This window comes from Mytilus edulis, chromosome 4, assembly GCF_963676685.1.
Source record: "Mytilus edulis chromosome 4, xbMytEdul2.2, whole genome shotgun sequence".
Taxonomy (NCBI): domain Eukaryota; kingdom Metazoa; phylum Mollusca; class Bivalvia; order Mytilida; family Mytilidae; genus Mytilus; species Mytilus edulis.
The window spans coordinates 31062958-31084488 of NC_092347.1; the positions used below are offsets into that span (position 1 = coordinate 31062958).

The 21531-nt window shown below is 31.7% G+C and overlaps 2 protein-coding genes across 3 annotated transcripts in view; one reads left to right on the forward strand and one right to left on the reverse strand.

Annotated features, from left to right (window-relative positions):
• Nucleotides 1-21531, forward strand: part of LOC139519425 (GON-4-like protein) — an 88925-nt gene that overhangs the window by 33853 nt on the left and 33541 nt on the right. For both annotated transcript variants that reach the window (XM_071311517.1, XM_071311518.1), the window contains exons 21-22: nucleotides 337-451; nucleotides 5639-5776. In XM_071311517.1, coding sequence (XP_071167618.1) covers nucleotides 337-451; nucleotides 5639-5776 — 253 coding nt within the window. The remainder of the gene's footprint in view (nucleotides 1-336; nucleotides 452-5638; nucleotides 5777-21531) is intronic.
• On the reverse strand, nucleotides 14499-16365 carry LOC139519423 (probable G-protein coupled receptor 139). Its single transcript, XM_071311515.1, has one exon. It carries the CDS (start codon nucleotides 15831-15833, stop codon nucleotides 14532-14534), a length of 1302 nt encoding a protein of 433 aa, XP_071167616.1. The 5' UTR covers nucleotides 15834-16365; the 3' UTR covers nucleotides 14499-14531.

Consider the following 21531-nt stretch of genomic DNA (forward strand, 5'->3'; position numbering starts at 1 on the left):
AAAGGGGTGATTTTCCAGTTTTCAGACAATACCTTTACAGTGCTTTGATCAGTTTTTATTAAACTTAGGGGCCTGGATTATATCTGTATTATTATAAGTTATTGAACTTTATTCTTAGAAAATGCGACAGGCTTATCATGCGCTCATGGCACAGCTGTTTATTGTCTATTTTGAAACTGTCGTAGAAAGAATATGTATACAGAAAAATTATCAGTTGTAGAAATATATTATAATGCCAAATGTCTGTAGCCATTAATTGACCTTTATTTAGGATTTACAGGAAGGATTGCAATTTATAACAGCAATGCAATTAATATATCTTTTTTGTTGCTTCAGTTTTGCTTCCCAGAGACAAAGTGCCAAAGACAAAGAAAGCAGAAAGAAAGGAATGAAAAAGAAAGATACCACTATAGCCATGCTAGCTCCAGATTTGTTGGAAGTTGATCCACATGTAAGACCAGTTTATATATCCTATATTTTTTGACAGAATTAGTGAAGAAAACTTACAAATGGTTTTATTTTCTCCTTGATAAATTAATCAGTTGTTGGAGAATTATATATTTACAGTTAAATGTTTTTCAGTGTATTGTTGCAAATTTACAATTTGATTAACGAAAACATGAGTCTGAATAGAAAAACTATGTAGAGCATTGAAAAAGCAAAGGTTTCTTACAAATAAATTTAACTCAAATTACATCTTCCTTGCCAACAAGGTTATATTGCCTTGTCAGACAAATACTGTATAAAACCTTTTTTCCATCTTTTGAAGAAAAAATAATTCTGTCACCATATCACAGTTGGTTTTCAGTTGCAGCACTATGAAACCAGCTACTATAAGGGTCTCCGTGTCTCCTTTTTATGATTCAGGAACTGCTAGATGTCCTTCAGACAGGGTTTAACTGACCTTAACATCATGTATGGATCTATGTTCAAGGTTAAAGTTTCTTAATGTCTATAAGCGTTAGGTCTACTATATTTGATGTATGAAATTACTGTAAGGTGTACTGACTGGTTTCATATGACCATGGTTTTTTTGCATTGGTCAATGTTTAGTTTCCCTTGTTTAGTTCTTATCTCAGATACAAAAACCAATTATGATCAGTAAAGCTTGTTACACATTTCATCAATTGTACTTTTGTTTATAATGTATACATAATCTATTAAAGTTGTGATTTATAAAATATTGATAAAGTGCCGGGGAAGGAATTGGTTTTTTATGCAATGAACTTCAGATTTTGAAAAAATGTAGTACATAAATGCTTTATAAAGAGTCTTATAACAGAATATAGATATAACAATTTAAATATCTGATAGAAAATTAGAACATTTATTAAATTCAAGGAATAATTGAAGACATATTTAAGTATTCATTTAAGACGAAAATTTTGTACATTCAAAATTTAGATTTAGACAATGTTAGATAGAGTAATTAATTTTGACATCCTGTTAATACTCAGTAGATATTTCTATTAGGTAGAATACAGTAAAGATTCTTGTATTATCTTATTACAAGACCAAGATGTCGTTATGTCACTTGTACTGTTATGTGAAATAAAGAGCTGATAAACTAACACTGCTTATGTTTTGTGCTGGTAGAGTTCCCTTAAGTGGATGTGAAAAAAAGATTAATTGAATTTTCCAAGATTTTTTTTTTATTTGCCGTGAGTTGATTACTTCTTTAGATTATATGCTTACTGTATCAGTGTTTATAATTTAATGTTAGTTGTATGGCTGTTTAAGGACAATGATTACTTAATTGGTGCTCTTTACTAACTGGTAAATAAACTTAATGATTAACAAAAAGCTGTAGAAATTCTGTAACAACAATGGTATTAATTTGTCTACAAAAGATGGAAATTTCAATCCAGTCTGGTCCCTGGAGAAAATGTTAAGTATTGTTTCTGATTGTATTGCAGATTTATGTGTAGTTTTTAAGCTCCGCATTGCCAATTCAGCTTAGACCCACCATGCATCATAAATTTTCTAGGGAAGACACTGAAGTATGTCTATGTTAATGTTCTTTGTATCAACACCATACTTAAATATAATTTGAAATTATTCAAACTACTCTTCCAGTCTTTCCGTGAATGATTTCCATCACGTTGATTTTCAGATGCCATTTACTTTTATAATTAGACTATCCTTGATTCAAAAACTTAATTGGGAAAAACAGAAAAATTTACCCATTTCTTTCAAAAGCTTAATGGAGTTAAAACTAATAATTTCTTGGTTGAAGTCAGTTAAATTCTGAAACTCTAGAATATGAAGAAATTTAAATGCCAGCCTACGAATTATTAACAAAGGGAAATGCTCTGAAAGTTCTTAATTTAAAAAGTACAAATTTATAAGCCTGACGGAAATATCGTAAGTTTTGTAGACCCAGTACAAAAATGTGAAATGAAAGTCATTGATATTTTTAAAACCATTTATTCATGATTCATCATTAGACAACTGAATGTTCCTGTGTAGTGCATGTTATTCCTGAATAATCCTACAAATAAATTATTTATAGAAAATTGATATGGCTTGCCATGCTACCATGGTAATAAGTTTTGATGCCATTCAAGGTCCAATTTGGTTTATTTTCAAGACAACATATCATTAAGTTAAAACAGCTGCACCTGTAAGCAAAATTTGCAATAAGTATTTTTATGTCCCATTTATGGACATTATGTTTTCTGGTCTGTGCGTCCGTCTGTTCGTTCGTTCGTCTGTTCGTTCATTCGTCCGTCCGTCAGTCCGTCTGTCCTGCTTCAGGTTAAAAGTTTTTGGTCAGGTAGATTTTGATGAAGTTGAAGTCCAATCAACTTGAAACTTAGTACACATGTTCCCTATGATAAGATCTTATTTTAATGCCAAATTAGAGTTTTACTCCAATTTCATAGTCCACTGAACATAGAAATGATAGTGTGGATGGGGCATCCGTGTACTGGGGACACATTCTTGAATAACATGAAGAAATGCTAAAGAAATGTTCCTGACATCGAATAAATAACTACTTCAAAAATTAATAAAATAAAAACTACCATATTGTCACAAACCTGTGTAACCCACTAAAGGACAAGGCACATCAAGTTGACCCTTAAAAGATCTGAGAGTGAGCGTACTATATTTTAAACACACTGTTAGAGGTAGAGTTAGGTTCTTCAAATTAACATGCAATGTTGACATTTACATAATTATAATTTTTCAAGTAACACCAAATCCTGTGTTTTTGACACTGACTTTCTTACTGTTAATATTTGTAGCTAGTATTCATTTTGACATTTATTATGTAACTATTCTTCAGTTTCAAGCAGAAATCTGTTTTTGTTAGTAAAGGGAAAACATAAACTAATTAAAGTTGTTCTACAATTTTAAAAGACAATTAAGCTGGTTGATTGAGTTTTCAAGGGCAATTTCAATGATGAGTTCTTCAACAAATCCTATAATAGTATAATTAATAATAGATAAAGAAAAAATAAAAGTTCATTTACAAAAATTGTTTTGAGGAAACCATTTCCTTGACATAACTGGTTTAATGGCAGCTATAAAATGGTAATTCAAATGCATTTTTGATTGAACTTTAGTGAGGTTGTTTTAACATTAAATGCAATTAAAGTTTAACATGCTCAAATAAAATGAAATTTGGTTTTTAGAACATGTGACCTATAGCTGTTAATTTTTGTGTCATTTGGTCTCATGTGGAGAGTTGTCTCCTTGGCAATTATACCGCATCTTCTTTTTTATATATCAGTGATATTGTTGCCTTTTTTCAGTACTACCTCTACCGTTTTTTATTGGGAAAAATGCATATTTTTATTGAAATTGGGAAATTTGTATATTTTATTTTAAACACATCTCCGATTTTTTGCTGACCTTTGCTGTCTTTTCTACACTGTTTTTTCATGTATATTTTGGTTGTCAGACATTTTCAACCTAAAAGGTACTTTTTGGAGAGGGGAAAGACACAGAAACAATGATGGTACATTATGCATTGAAAACCACATGTGTTACAAACACCATGATGAATCTGATCAGAAAACCGGATCTCAAAAGTGCTTTCTAATATCAAAATAATAACATGAATACGAAATTTACAAACATTACTACCAATATTGCCATCGCTGTTTTGGGAAAATGTATAACTTTTTGGGAGGAATTTAAAGCCATTTTTTTTTAGTAATTGGGAATTTCCTCTAGGGGAAAAGGCCAAATTTCGGCTGTAATTTGAGGCAAACAATATCACTGCATATGCAGGATAATAATTGACCTTCATGTCTGAAAATGTTTTTTTTAACTTTATCATAAAATGTAACAAAAAGAACAATCTACTTGTTAAATGGATTTATTTCAAAATTAACAAATCTCTTCATAATAGTCTGTCAGCAAGTTTTAAATATAAGGTCAAAATTTTATGATTTTGTGCATTTTTGGAATCAAAAATCAAGGACCTTGTCCACTAGTCACCATTCAAATTGTTCTGTAACCAAAATATTTCAAGGTTTAAATTGAATCCCTATGCACAAAAAAAAACCTGGCTCAGGAATGACTGCCAAAGTAAATTATGCTAAAAGCTATTATAGATTATGGAAAAATGGTACCAAAACTGATGTCTCAACACAAATAATGCATAATTTAAGTAATATAAATTTCAAATTTAAGATGTGATTTATCTTAAGTAACCTACTTTATATAAATTTAATAGTAACAACAATAATTATCCTTTTCAAGATTTGGATATTTCAGTTTCACACTGGAAATTCAAACAATATTTTATGACAAAACAGACTAGTTTCATCCTGCTGTGAAAGTGATTGATTGTGAGACTTGGAATTGCTATCTGATTCTCAGCAAAAGTCTTTTCAGGAAGCCTTATATTTCATAAATGCTCCAGACCTTATATGCAGACTTATTATGGCAAATCTGAAACTTTGCATTTTTAGCATTGATAAAAACATCTCAATAATTTCTGAATTTACTGTATTTTAAAGTCATAAGAAACCTCAAATTAAAAAAAAATATGCATATGTTTTTTATAACTAAATGGATAGTTTTCATTATACAACTTATGTACATATACTTTTTTCTGAAGAAAGTTCTGTAATTTGTCCACATTTAGAAGAAGTTTACTTATTTTTAATTGCTTGCTTCCAGGAAGCAATTCGCCACCATATTTTCTGTATGCATAGTGACCTGAGTGTAACCCTCCTCGTAAAAATCCGGTGATTGCAATACGCATGAATCTGTCATTAAAATAAACAATTATTGGATTGTACATGTTAAACACGTGCCCAATACCCATGCTTTTTGTTATTTGTTTACTATAAGGTGACAATCGGTAAACTTCGGCTTCAAAACACGGCATTTAATGAACAGCCATATTTGTTAAATCATAACAGACAGAGAAGAAAAAAAAATTGACGATTATACGATATATTTGCGTAAAAAATGATAAAATCGTGCACAGAGGACAAAGTTTATGATATATACATGCATTGGTTCAAGAATTGGATTAGCATTATTTTTCACCACTCACTGGTTTCTTATGACTTTAAAAGTATGGAGTACTGAAATCGGAGTAAAGAACAGATTGTTGAATCTATTCGAGATGTTTGAATTATAATATTTATCATTACAATCTGCTTGTTGTTTACAGAAAGATGACAAAGATACAGCTTTTGCCCAGGCTTATTTAAACAGAACGAAAGAGGCACTGAAAGAAGATTTAGACAAATATGAACAGTTCCTTAAGATATTGAATGACTTTGGAAAGTCAGAGCAATCTCCAATAAAGGTCAGTTTCTCAGAACATAGTACATTAAGAAGCACCTTACATTTTAATTCCAAATATCCTAATACCACAGGGGCCACGGTGGCCAAGAAGTCTTAGTAATTATACTACTGTCATCACTAGCCTGTCAACACTGAGGTTGAGAGTTCGAACCATGCTTGTGTGGGTGCACTTGTCTCCAATCTTAATTGACTAGGATTGTCAGTTTTTCTATAAAAAATCAGTGGCTTTCTCTGGGCACTCCTGCTTCCTCCTCTTTAAAGACTGTTTGAGTATCCAATTGAAATAAAGACAAATCTTACATAAAATTGTGCAAGGGAAGTAGTGAAAAACACCTTGAAAATTAAAAACTGAACAGTCAGACTTTGTAATGGATTCAAGGAATAACTACTGTAGTTGAAAGCTGCCGCCATCTAATGGCGATTTGATGGTCACAAATGGTAACTATGGCAATACAGGAATTACCTTGTTTCCTTAATTAATGTGGCCGCTGACATTGATTAAGGAAAATTAAACATGTCAGTTTATAACTGATTTTAATAATCAACAAGATGTAACACTAAAATCTTACGATTTGTGTGTAATACTATTAGTTAAAGGATGTCACTGTTATATAAAACTAGATCTAATCATCACAGTTAATTTTTATATGACCGAGAAAAAAAAATTGCGTCGTATTATTATGGTATCATGTCGTCTGCGTTGTCTGAAGACGCATTTAGTTTCTGGACAATAATTTTAGATTAAGTGAATGGACTCTATAAATTTTTACCAGGAGGTTCAATACCACTAAAGGAAGGTTGGGATTGATTTTGGGGGTTATGGTCCCAATAGTTTAGGAATAAGGGGTCAAAAGGGGCGCTCAAAATAAGCATTTTTGTAGTTTTCAAACAATAACTTGTGTTTAAGTATATGAATCTCTCTGAAATTATACCACAAGTTTCCATACCATGAAGGGAAGATTAGTTATGACTTTAGGGGGTTATGGTTCAAAATGTTTTGGAATAAGGGGCAAATAAAAGGCAAAATTAGGGGCAAAAAAATGGGAAAAACAAGGTTTTATGGACAATAACTTTAGATTTAGTGAATGGATCTCTATAAATTTTTACCAGAAGGTTCAATACCACTAAAGGAAGGTTGGGCATACCTGCCAACTGTCACTATTTGCGGGGGATTTCCCCCATGGAGGCTCCAAAATGGAAATTTTGAAAGAGCAAATTTGTCCACAATTTCAAACAAAACAATCAATTTTACAATGGCTATTGGCTTGTAAAAGTATGAAGATGCCAAAAAACAACATTAACATATATTTGAAGCCCCCTTGAAGGTTTTGTGGGACTATTGGAGCCATTTTGTACGTAAAATCCCCATGGGCATTTTGAAAAATTGGCAGGTATGGTTGGAATTGATTTTGGGGGTTAGTTTAGGAATTAGGGTCCAAAAAGGGGGCCCAAAATAAGCATTTTTGTAGTTTTCAAACAATAACTTGTGTTTAAGTGAATGAATACCTCTGAAATTATACCAGAAATTTCCATACCATTAAGGAATGGTTAGTAATGACTTTGGGGGGTTGTGGCTCAGAATGTTTTGGAATAAGCGGCAAAAAAGGGACTATTAAGACAATTTAAAAGCAGTGTAAGGGAGGTAATTCAAAAACAGTTAACATACAATGTTTGGTATGTTCCGATTTACCTCCTTACACTACTTGTAAATAATGCTTAAGAAATGTCAGGTTTTGAACTTATTGCAAAAAAAAGGGGGGGGGGTAGTATTTTTCATTTTTTTCCCCTAATTTCTCAAATTCCAAATTTTCGAAAAGTTTGAAGAAGAAATCTGTAATTGCACTATATTGCATAATAGATTTGTAAGATTTTGACATTTGTTTTGTGTCAGAAACTCATATTATGTCAAGAATTTGATCACAATCCAAATTCAGAGCTATATCAGGCTTGAATGTTGTGTCCATACTTGCCCTAACTGTTCAGGGTTCAACCCCTGCGGTCGTATAAAGCTGCGCCCTGCGGAGCACCTGATTTTTCTTAATTTGAAAGTTCAATTTGCTTAAGTTGGAATTTAGAAACATATCTGTGGGTGTTTCTACTTAAAACTTGATTTGTGATTGATGAGGCTTTGTAAATAAACACTTTACCCATAGAAATTAGTACTGTGCAAATAATAATAATTTTGCAGAAGCTGCTAAAAGCAAATCGGAAGGAATGGGGTGAAAATAAAAGAATGTCAATATCGGAAGTGAGATAAGGGCAAACAATTTGATTGACTAATTTGATTTACAAAAACTCGTTCTCATACAGGTTAAAAAGGTCATTACATATGTTTTGATGTGATATGAAATTAAACAGTTCCAATTACATGAGTTCACTGTCTATTTATATCTATATTTATGTTTATCGGGTTATACGACCATCAGCAGTCTTTGAAGGTCACCTAGATGATTAATTAGATTGCATATAAACTGATGAAATGTTGATAGATATAAGAAGATGTGGTATGCGTACCAATGAGACAACTCTCCAACCAAGTCAGAATTTATAAAAGTAAACCATTATAGGGCAATGTACAGTCTATTATCCAGTCCGTGCCTCATAAATTGTTTATTTTAGATGTTTTATAAATTAGATATACGTTGTACTTTGTTATAAATCAAATATGAGAATAGATTCAAATTGTTGAACATAGATTTGACAGTTTTAAAACACAATGGCTTTTGAGAAAGCATGGAAACAATCAATATTATTCTAGATGCCAAGTGAACAATATAGGCTTCTTCTTCCAACCTTTTAGTGCAATGATCTGTAATAGTATAGTTTTATATTGTTTCCGAGAGCTATCAATAATGAGTTTAACATTTCCTGTGCAGATGATGCTCTGATTTGTTGTGTTGATTTAGTATGCAGATCCATTTCAAAACCGAAGGATGCATTCATGTCACAAACAAATTAGTGTTTACTAATTACATCTGGGAACATCTTTGATTTTAACATAGCAAGAAAAATTGATTAGTTTTTTTTTATTTTATTGTTAATTTCATTTTAGTAAAAACATATTAAATCATTACATTGACAAACAGTATTTTCTCTCTGTGTTGAAGACCCATTGTAGGCCTTCGGCTGTTTTCTGCTCTTTGATTGAGTTGTTGTCTCATTGACATATTCCCCATTTCCATTCTCATTTTTATTGTCATATAAATAAATAACTGTAAGGATAACATTTCCAAATAAAACACGTAACTTGATTTAGTGATCGTAACTGAGGAGGAAATGATGACATGTCTTACAACAGCTTCCTCTATCAGCCCATATAGTAACTTAATGTTTATATATGTTAGATTTATGATAGCTAAGAAGGCTTTTATTGTAAGATTGGAAAAGAATATTCTAACTCTGGAAGCAAATAACCTTATTAGGCCTTTTCTTTTCGGGAGAACAATTTATTCTCTCATACATCATGTCTGAGAGTGCATACATACTTCTGTTAAATTTCATCATCTGGTTTAGTTTATGAATTATTACCAATTAGAATAGATCTTGTTAATTGGGAAAACCCATTAATTAAATGCTGAGCAAAATAGTTTCTTCAAAGTAGCTAACTTTTCTTAAAAAAAGAAAATGGATATGCCAATGAAAATATTAATAAATGAAATAACAGTAATTGGAAGTTCAGAATAAAATGAAACTAAAAATCTAGTTACTGTACCTATAATTTTAATGTGTACTGCAATAGGACACTGTCCTATGTTATAACTGGAGTAAAGAGAATTGTTAACACTAAGCCATGTTATAAATGTAGCCTACACTGCATCCACTAGATTGATCAGTATCCTTAAAAATGAACATATTGTCACTGGGTTGATAATTGGAAGATATAAAAATGTTAGAACCATCTATATGATAGAGAGGAATGTTTGTTTCTGCAGTTATATGGTACAAAAAGAAAACTTCAGTTTCATTATTTTCTAAATTTGATTTTCCACATAACTTATATTTTGTCAAAGTGATCTGATAGTCAATGAATAGATATAAAGTTTTTCAATTATTTTTCTTTCTTTTATTAGACTTTTTCATGATTTTTAGGGGATGAAAATAATGTGTACTATACACAGCCAAATATTATATGGTAACTGATAGATCATTATCAGAAACAAAACCTTCATTCGGCAAATATTTCTAGTCAGTGTATTGATAGTTTAAAATTAAGTTACAGACTATTTACATGCAATATGTTATTCAGTAGAAGTTACTGCATCAATTATGTGTCCAAACTATTGATGTTATTTAATCATTTGCTCTATGTCTCTACAATGATTGCACAACTTGAGAAAAAAACATACGTTTTATTAGACAGTTGACATTAGTTTCTATTGAAGGCAGTGCTAAATATATCCCCATTTGTGATTTATACAAGAGTTCTAGACACACTCCTTGTCATAGATTTTCCTATTAGGATCCTTCAGTCTGACAGTTAATTATATCTCCGTTACACTAGAGGTCTTAAGACAATATACCCATTGGGATCAGTCTGACAGCTAAATGAACAAAAATGTCTACTTAAAAAAAGTTTAAATGTAAACTTACTATACCCTGCTATAAACTGAGAGCTTGAAACTGATTGTACACTCCAGATACGGAGATTTCTTTGCAATAGTAACAATATCTTTAAAAAACTAATGATCATACAATTTTGTACTTTGATAACACTTGATTATTGTGGCAGTCAAAATAGTGTAGAAATTGTTAATTTGTTTTATACATAGATTAGGTTTTCTTGTTTGAATTGTTTTATATTTGTGATTGTTGGGACCTTTTATAGCTGACTTTGCAGTTTGGGTTATGTTCTTTGTTGAAGGCCGTACAGTGATCTATAACTGTTAATTTCTGTGTCATTTGGTCTCTTGTGGAGAGTTGTCTCAATGGCAATCATGCCACATCTTTTTTTATAAGTTTTTCTTTTCATTTTCTTAAAGCATATTTTGAAAAGCATGAAACCTTTCTTCTTATAGTTAATTTTAAAATTGTTTTTGATGGATTCCTTTCATTCAACAAAAAGTGAAGTTTGAAAACTAGTAGGGTGACCCATACTTCTGTAAGAAAGGTCTATCAGAGGAAACATATGTTGATGATCCACCTCAAATTTAAATAGACTTTAATGAAGACCCATTGGTGGCCTTCTGCTGTTTTCTGCTCTTAAGTTGGATTGTTGTCTCTTTGACACATTCCCAATTTCCATTTTTAATTTTATTCCACTTAGTCTATGTATGAAATGGGTAATTCTTAGATATGGAACTTTCTTACCACAAATTTACTTACCTGTTACTACTGTAAATTCCGAAATTATTGCAAGGATTTTGTTAATGCGAATAATGAGACTGGGTGAGCATTGCAATAATAAGAACTGACATTCTGACAACTGAAACATAAAACTGTCTGCAGTTTTTTTCAATATCGCAATAAATAAACTTAAATTTTTGTCCATTCTTGAAAAATTGCAATAAAAAAAAAATCATCAGGTTTAAAGTATTGATGCATTGTGAAAACAAATACTTCATCAATGAAATTCAATTCAGATATTCTCATGGATATCCATTTCATATTGGAGACAATTTTTTCTAAGTCTGATCCAGACATTTCGTAGTCAGAGCATTTCAACTGAGGTACTACACAGGCGTCAAAAGGCGTCATTAAGGAGTAAAGGGGGTGGCTTCAAAAGGTGTCATTATTGAGGAAAGGGTTAACACTGTTGGGTGATCTTTGTATGGTGTTATTTTTTCATGCCTTTTATAGCTTACCATACATAATTGGTTTTAGGTAGCTAAAGGTGACAGTATTGTGACCTATAGTTGTAAAACATCCTCGTCCTAAGTTAGTCTCAGGTGGATAGTTAGTTTCATTGGACAACATCTCCCTATTTTTTGTACTTCCTCCATCAATATGTGAATATCTTAACTGCACTGAGTGTGTAGTAAACTTGTGAATGTATCAAAAATCTGCTATTAGATTTTTATTCCCTAAATGACAAAAACATTAGGATGTGCTGACGACAACCACTGACTAAGGATGTTATATGACAGCAAGATGTTTACATGTCTATTGACAGTTTCTCTTCTGATCATTACAATATGGGTTGGATGCTTGGCAGTTATACGCCTCCATTAAAACCTGATGTCATTATATAGAATGAACTTGGCATTCCCTTTTTTCAGGCGAATGAACTATAAGATTCATTTATTTTATGTCAAAAATAGGAAGATTTCACTTCATAAAAGTGCATTGATTTGAAAAGTTTTCTGTCAAATACAGTCAAACAAAAACTAACAGGCTTTAAGAAACAAAAAATCATTTAGTTTTCTAAGAAAGAAATATCGAATAATAAACATTGTTTGGTTAATAACGAACATTTCCTTACAAGAGCATAATTTATCTGAATTTTTAACCGGATTTTTGTGACAAAAATGTCGGTTATTGATTTGGGGATGTACGGCGGGCAGGCGGTCGGGCGGCCATAATTTATCTGAATTTTTAACCAGATTTTTGTGACAAAAATATCGGTTATTGATTTGGGGATGTATGGCGGGTGGGCAGCCGGGCGGGCGGCAATCAAATGTTGTCCATGCATTTACTCATGAACCGTTCAACCAAAGTTTCCCAAATTTTAATATGTTGTTACTGATGACAAAATGGAGGTCAAGTTCAATAATGACGATTTTCACTTTTACCGTTCAGGAGTTATGGTTCTTGAAAGATTGAAAAATGGCGTTTCCAGTCGTGTCCATGCATTTACTCATGAACTGTTCAACCAAAGCTTTTCAAATTTAAATATGTTGTTACTGATGACAAAATGGAGGTCAAGTTCAATAATGACGATTTTCACTCTTACCGTTCAGGAGTTATGGTTCTTGAAAGATTGAAAAATGGTGTTTCCAGTCATGTCCGTGCATTTACACATGAACTGTTCAACCAAAGTTTCCCAAATTTTAATATGTTGTTACTGATGACAAAATGGAGGTCAAGTTCAATAATGACGATTTTCACTTTTACCGTTCAGGAGGTATGGTTCTTGAGAGATTGAAAAATGGCGTTTCCAGTCGTGTCTGTGCATTTACTCATGAACTGTTCAACCAAAGCTTTTCAAAATTTAATATGTTGTTACTGATGACAAAATGGAGATCAAGAACAATAATGACGATTTTCACTTTTACCGTTCAGGAGTTATGGTTCTTGAGAGATTGAAAAATGGCGTTTCCAGTCGTGTCCGTGCATTTACTCATGAACTGTTCAACCAAAGCTTTTCAAATTTTAATATGTTGTTACTGATGACAAAATGGAGGTCAAGAACAATAATGACGATTTTCTCTTTTACCGTTCAGGAGTTATGGTTCTTGAGAGATTGAAAAATGGCGTTTCCAGTCGTGTCCGTGCATTTACTCATGAACCATTCAACCAAAGCTTTTCAAATTTTAATATGTTGTTACTGATGACAGAATGGAGGTCAAGTTCAATAATGTCGATTATGACTTTTACCGTTCAGGAGTTATGGTCCTTGAAAGATCGAAAAATGGCATTTCCATTCATGCTTTTGCATTTACTCATGAACTATTTAACCTAAACTTTTCAAATTTTAATATGTTGATACTAATGACAAAATGGAGGTCAAATTTGATATTGATGATTTTCACTTTCACTGTTCATCACTTATGGTTCTTGTGATATTGCCGGGACACAAATTAATGTTAATAAATCCGGTTTGCCTCTTGTTAGTTATTTCCTAAAAATAACTGTAGTTGTTTCTTTACAGCAGTTCATTGATCATAGCTTTCTGTGCCGACTTCTGTAAAGTGCAAGATAAAATTACCGGTATACTTTTTGAAAATAAAGACTAACACATTTCAGTTTCAATTTAATTTTTTAAAATATGATTTTGAGGCGACTTCTACAGATTTCCAACAAATGATTACCTCAAAATCAGAATTACTAATGTTAATGCAATGTTTTGTTATAGCTTGTATTTTTTAAACCAACAAAAGTCACAAATTCATTACTCTTAAGTAACAAAAAAGGGACGAAAGATACAAGAGGGACAGTCAAACTCTTAAATCAAAAATAAATTGACAACGCCATGTCTAAAAATGAAAGAAAACAAACAATAGTACACATGACACAACATAGAAAACTAAAGAATAAGCAACACGAACTCCACCAAAAACTAGGGGTGATCTCAGATGCTCCGGAAGGGTAAGCAGATCCTGCTCCACATGTGGCATCCCTCGTGTTGCTCATGTTATAACAAATCCTGTAAATAGTTTAATTCGGTATGTCACATTCATGAAAGGGAAAGGGGATTGCAGTTACGACGTACTGAACATATCCTATATCATCTGTGAAACGATTATTCCATAAAGGTAGGGTTGATTTCAACTTCAGCATTTGGAACTCTTGGTTTAATACTACATGTAATAGCTTCTTTGTGAGCAGCAACCCTCTATCAAAAAAATCATGATAGGAAATACAAGCACGGGAATATCATTTATCGTATCAATTGGGAGATATCGTAGATTAAGTTAGCTTTGTCTTTTTAAAATCAACAACTATGAAACTTTTTATTGGCTACATTAAAAGTATGAAATAGTCTTTAATGATGTGATGTAATCACCATAATCACCAGAAGCCAACAAAGACAAAACTTAGAGAAAGAGAAATAAAAGTCAAACTGATTAAGTTACAATGATTTATACCATGTGATTTACTCACAGGCTGTTTTCAGGTTCATTTTGTTTATTAACATCCTGACAATTTTCATTATTGTTTGATCCTAAATTAGGATTATTGCTGATAATGTGCATTGCGTGATAGGATTCTAGTCCATTGTCATTCTCATATGATCCCCTGCTGACCGTCTGCATTGTTTGGTAACGAGATGGTGGCGGACATTTTAATGAATATTGGGACAGACTTGCACTACGGGATTTGCGACATAAAAACAGCAGTTTCAATTCTTTTCTAAATCTCTGTCCACTTACACAATAAAGGAAGAAATTGATTGCATGATTTGTATAGATGCACAAGTCAGCAATACGAGTTATCAGCGTGTACAATGCAATCTCTTGAAAGTCATATGTGTTGTACTTAAGAAACTTGAAAACTTCATTCCTTATACAGAGTAGAATTGTTTTTGGAGCAGTCATTATAATAAAAGTAAAAGTCACTGACAACAACATGGCTGTCATTCTGTGTTTTATAGATGAGCGATTCTGAGATGCAGATTTATGTGAAGTAGAGTTGCCATGGAGGATCTTCTGTCTTCTGTGGGCCTTTCTCAAGGAACAAATAATTAACACATTGAATGTAATTAAAATTACAAATGGTAGAAATGAATAGAATACAGCATCAATCCAGGGCATCACGTCTTTGTGAAAGTTTGAATAGTTTTCTTCTGGCACACACGTTCCTTTCTCCGTTATTTTCACTGACCACGTAAACTGACAATTGAGCAGCAAAACACAAATCAGAATAATCAGACATGCCACTTTTGTTTTTCTCATGCTTCCAACGGTCAAAAATTTTAATGGGTACCGAATTGCAAAAAATCTTTCTGTAGTCATAGCAACAATAATCCATACCGAATAGTGAAATGAAGAATAACTTAGATAATAAAAAGCCCGACATGCTGCTGTATTGATGTTCCAGGCGTCTTCGCCATACATAAGGAAAACCCACTTCCTAAGACAGTCTACATACAGGATGGTAGTGTCGGAGATTGCCAATATTGCCATGTAAAAGCATGTTGGAGTTATAATCATGGTTCTTCTGATCATAATTAGAAAACTCAAAACATTACCTATTGTTCCTAGTCCTATTATAATGGGAAAGACATAAGTTCCAAGATTGACTGCCCAGACATATTCTGAATATGCCATAAGAATTTCTGGCAATGTTGGTCTTCTTGGTGGGTCTCCTCCAATCTCCGGAATGATGGATGTTGTTATGGTGATGTTTTCTGTTATATTTTCCCGTAACATAGTTGTTTCACTCATGACAGAAATGTTCATTAAACTTGAAATGCAAAAAAAGTTCTTACCAGTTTTAAAAGTATTGTCATCTTATAAGTTTTCCAAATTCTATATTTCTAACTTGAATAAAGATTTGATTATTTTTCAAAGTTTTATACTTTTCTCACAAATTGTTTGGAATAATGTACTTTTCCTCCGCATAAAATTATTTTAAGAATTAACAAACATAACTTTGATTTTCTCCTTTATATATGAGTCTGTCAATCATTATACGTCACTCTGATTAATAAGTTTTACACAAATAGAAACGATAACACCCAGTGGTATCCGATCCAATTTCTTAATGCAGCATGTTCATCAATGATTTCAATTGTTTTAGTATTGTCATTAAGTATTGTCATTGAGTTTTGACTGAGAGCCTCCAGTACGCTCTGTTAATAGCAATGTAAATGATATAATAGTACTGCACTGATCTGGAAATCTCAAATCACTGACCAACTCTCAGATTTATTTTTTCAATAATTCTTCTATTTGTTGATTGACCAAAACAAATATCTAACCATTAGTTGGCTTATTGTTCATTTCTGCATTATGTGTGGTTTAAGATAATATTAAAATATAATTCTTGGTTATAAATATGCATAAATTTACTTCAGGAAATATAAGGGAGTTAACAATTGGAAATTGAAAAGTGTCAGTATTTGTGTAAATTTATAGGTTTTTGACATGATTTTAAACAATAAATGATATTTGAGAGCTCTCTCGATAAATTATAAACTTGACAAACAGATGTCTCTCTCGAAAAATTATAAACTTGACAAACAGATGTCTTAGTAACTTTTTTCCCATTATCTTGTAACATAATTTTGTGAAAAGGATTGAAGTAGTCACAGATTGTATTTCTTTCATAATCTTCTAACTTAATAATTAAAGAAAAACTTGTGCACTTGCAACAGAGTTTTTTTTAGGGGCATTTCAAAATTAGATACCAATTGTGTTTCAAATTCTGTTAAAATGGTACAGCTTTTTCTAAGAATTTTGCACTTTCTTCTACTGTAAAATCTGATAATAAAAGAAAATAGAAGAATTAAGTTTTGAACTACATTTGTATTACGAAACTTCAGTGTTTTATTTTTGTTAGTGCTGCTTTTTGTTATTTTATTATGGTGTAGAATTGTTGACTGAAGCACATTTTGTAAGACACACTTTAACACCCTGATGAAATTACAAAAAGAAGCATTCATTTCATATACTTCCATGTTTATGCTAATAAGACCATTTAAAAAAGTTTTTTAAATTTTTTTCTTTAATAACCTGTGCACTTTTTGTGATCTAAATGTTACATTTCATTCTGATATGAAGGTTAATTTTTTAATATTAATGCAAGATTTTTGTAAGCCAATAAAACTAACGGATTCTTGTAAAACATGGGTGTAATGTGATTATTTATTTACAGTAAGCACAATGATTAATTTTGAAATGCTTTAGTAATTATACCATTTGTGCAATTCCAAGGGCCAATTAAGTTATAGCTTTTGTATCTCATCCTTTGCTATTTCAAATTAATTTCTATGAAGTTTGTTGCAAGAACCTCATGGTTAGTTATGGTTTTGAAACACCACGCTAGTTGTGTCAATTTTTGCCCCAACTGTTCCGGGTTGGATTTTTGCGGTTGTGTTCAGCTGTGCTCCGTAAAGCTGTTTATTTTAAATCTAAGATTAAAAAAAAATGTATTCCAGACAGTTTATATTGCACAATTTTGTCTATATTCCAACTTTTGAAGTCCCTATATAGTCATTGATGTTATTGTATGTAAGATTTTTGTCAGAGGTGGAAGCTTATTTTCCTTTGCTGTTTATAAAAAATCGTCAATGACACCTGAGGTATATAATCTCTGGAAACTTTACATAATCATCAATCTTTTCAAGTATATAATAATAATCTTTTCCTGACAAACATAATTTCGCTGCCTAATTTGTGGGTGGAACTGAAGAAAATCTGCCATCTTCATAAATATGACTTAGTCAATCAGTCAGAGTTATTTAACAATTGTTATTGTAATTGACATACATAATGTGACTTTATTAAAAGTTCTCCTTAGGGATGGACAAAGCCAGTTAGAAGAGAAAAGACAAGGTTAGAACAATTGTAGGTTTAATTTTATTATCTTGGGACATTTCATATAAGGGAATTACAAATATTTTGATTAAGGGCTTAAAGACATGCAGAGTATTTTTTTTCTAAAGAAAAGGTGTTAAGTTAGAGTAAATGTGAATTGTTACAGGGCTTTTGTATTAAATTTGAATAAAAGGAGGCTTCGGGGTGTATTCAGTGAGACAGCAAACCAAGGAAACAAATAATCAAAAGACATAAGAAGGCAATAGACAATAGTCTTCAGCAAAAAGTCAAATCACAAAAATACTGAACTCCGAGGAAAAAAAGGAAAGTCTCTGATCAAATGGAAAAATCAAAAGCTCAAACACATCAAACGAATTAACAACGACTGTCATAGTCCTGACTTCGTACAGTCATTTTCTAATGTTGAACATGATGGATTAAACCTGGTTTTACAACTAGCTAAACATCTCACTTGCAATAGACACTTCCTTAATATAATTCAAGAAAAAATGGCAGCAGTAGTTTGTTAGTTTAATACATACACAAGAATCCTATAGAATACCAGTACAACACTCATCTAAGTAAACAGACAGACAAACAACATCTATTAACACATAGATTGTCCAGATTGACACATTTTTAACAGGCACCAAATTTTGAAACAAACGCAATGTGAAATCTATGAGATCTGCATGTGCGATAGACACCTTCCTCTTTGCCTATTTAGACCACATGTAAGACTACAGCATCCAAAATAATGAATCTTAACACTGCAGCAACCAAACTTGAACAAGAAACAAAAACAAATAAAAACATCTTGACCTCATTATATGGATCAGTGATCAAGCCATTCAAGGCTAATGTTACACGATTAGGCCTATCTCTTAGAAACTAAAAGCAGTATATAATTTGCATGTGGTGTATTGAATGATTATAATTGGTACATGTCAGTCTTACAGGTTTCAATACCATGACCTCATTTTTACGATTCATTAGGCAATGTTTAAAAAGTTTTTTCTGTTTTGGTTAGTCTTTCAAATACTAAAAGCACCTACTACATTTTGTGTATAGAATAATTGTAAGGTGTACATGTCTGTCTGAAGAAATTTATCTGACCTTGACCTCATCTCTATTTCGGAAATCTGTGCTGGTTGACCAAATAATCTGTGCATCTTGAACTATTGACATCATACAACAATCACTTTACTATTCTAGTGTCATACATTCTCTATATTGACTTCAGAATTTGACAGGATCCTTTGTGATGTCCAGTGATGGGGGACAAATTCTATTAGGTGTATTGTCTTTGGTCATTGATTGTTAAAAGAATTAAACTTTAAGTGATATAAAGTAGTTCAAAAACAAATGCGTTTACCAGTGTGTAATACTTGTCTTAAGTATTTGTTTTTGGATGCTTAAGTAGCATTATTAAAGTGGCAACCATTTGAAATATGGTTTTTTAAAAGCTGTAAATTTTGTAGTATTAAACCAATAAATGTGCTATTCTACTTTTATGGTATGATAGAATCTGATTTATTCATGTTGTTTCTATTTTTAGACACTTGAATAAACATGTTAACAATAAGAATAGACAGTAGTCATGTGTCATATATTTGGTCGCATGCAAGGACCGATCACCGGTTTTATTGTTTTATTTAGCTTTGATTAGAAATAAGTTACTGTAAAGTAAGTGAAGGGTCATCTCCAGTCCGATAAGGTCAAATTTAGAGTAATAGTTATTGGCCTATATTATAAGAGCTAATATATATTGCCTTACCAAAGGGTCTTTGATATACCCATTTCTAGAATAAAAAAATAACTTCAAGTACTTGCAAAGCAGTTTGTGTTTGTACTGGCAGACAAAGCAGCCAATAATGTAGTGGTGGTGTGACGCATATATATACTACATGGATGTTCTTGATTCAGGTCTATACACTCCACAGAAAGTCAAATTGTAAACAAGCATATCACTGCCACTACCCAGCTTAAAGCATCCTCAGGTATTCCTATGGGCACTAACTATGCCCCAGTAGCAGATTTGAAACAAATAAATTTTTTTTCGTAAGGATGCATGGTCACTGCTCATGTTTTGAATTTTTTGAGATAATTGGAATCCTCTGGTTTTATCTGTGAAATACCATAAAAAGTTACCTGCTAACACCAATTTTCTTTTTTTATTACACAACCTCAGATAGATAGAAATCCATGGTATTTACAAATTGCAGCAGATAAGAACATTAAAGACTCTTTTAACCAACACATCTTTGCACAAAATAACTGTTATTATTGAAGAGTTCTTCTTACCTTTAACAATTTTGTTTTGTAACTTGTCAGCATTTGAATAGGATTGTCCCTTAATATTCTAATGATATCTAAAACTGAGAGCTGTTTATTTTGAAAATGATATCAGTAATAACTTTCAGCTTCATGTTTTACAATGCCAATTATTTAAGATTGGAAATGTTTGTTTGAAACCTTTTACATAAATGATATCACAGACTTAATTGGATTATTAATATTTGTAATATATTGAGGGATATCTTGATTATGTTGAAGTATTAATCAATGTCTCTGGGTTAAATATTGGTTTAGTTAATGGAAGTTTTAAAGGGAAACTGAATGACCCTTCTCATTGACAAAACTACCACTTATGTTTACAAATATGGGGGTTTATTGTCGCAAGTGAAAGCTAAATAGAGTTTAGAGACCTATGCTACTTACAATAAACTAAGATAACCTTACAACTCAGAGAGGAACATAATGTGTTTACTTTGTTTTTATATCCTCTTATAATGTTGGTGGAAGAAAAGTTTAATTTTGCCTTCTGTTCTTTTTTATTTATTTTTGTATTTTATTATATTTTTTTATTTCTTTATGAATGTCACAACATTTTTAGTTAGTTTTCTAATGAAGCCCGTAAATTTTAAGTCATAGTCAAACTATGACGACTGTTAATCTATTCAGTTTTATATAATTTGATTTTAATAATAACATAGCTATGAAAGAAAAATAGATTGGCATTGTCAGTCAGTGTTTTGTTATTTTAAATTGTGTTTTGTGTACTCTTGTATATCTTTTGGTCTTTTTTTCTCTTTTACAGTTGTCAGTTTATTTTTTTATGACTTATGGGTTTGAATGTCCATTTGATATTTTGCACAAAATTTTTTACTTACAATTCAAAAAAGTTATACGTTATATTGGAGCGATATATTAGGAATAAATCAGTCCATAACTAACACTTATAGTACTAAAAGCTTCTGTACAGACAGTGGTCAACAGGTCAATACTTAAAGAAGTGAATACTTCTGTACTGACAGAGGTCAACAGGTCAGCTCACAACAAAGTTAACACTTCTGTACTGAGAGGCAGTAGGAAATTAAGTGCTACATTGAAAACAAATAACTCAATTTTGTATTTAGGATCCAAAGTTATATAATTAAAAGGAGAAAATTTGTGTTTATTAAAGGGTATCTATCTGAAAATTCATCCATAAATTGTTGTGAATTAGACCCTTTATAACGAGTGTGTAATTAGATATGGTACTAAGTATAAGATCATCCCTCCATTCACAGTTGAGAGTAAAGTACACTGAAATTACTGTAAAAAAACTTAATTACAA

Excerpts from the sequence above, each read along its gene's own strand:
- LOC139519423 (XM_071311515.1), bottom strand. The coding sequence starts at position 15,833 with ATGAACATTTCTGTCATGAGTGAAACAACTATGTTACGGGAAAATATA.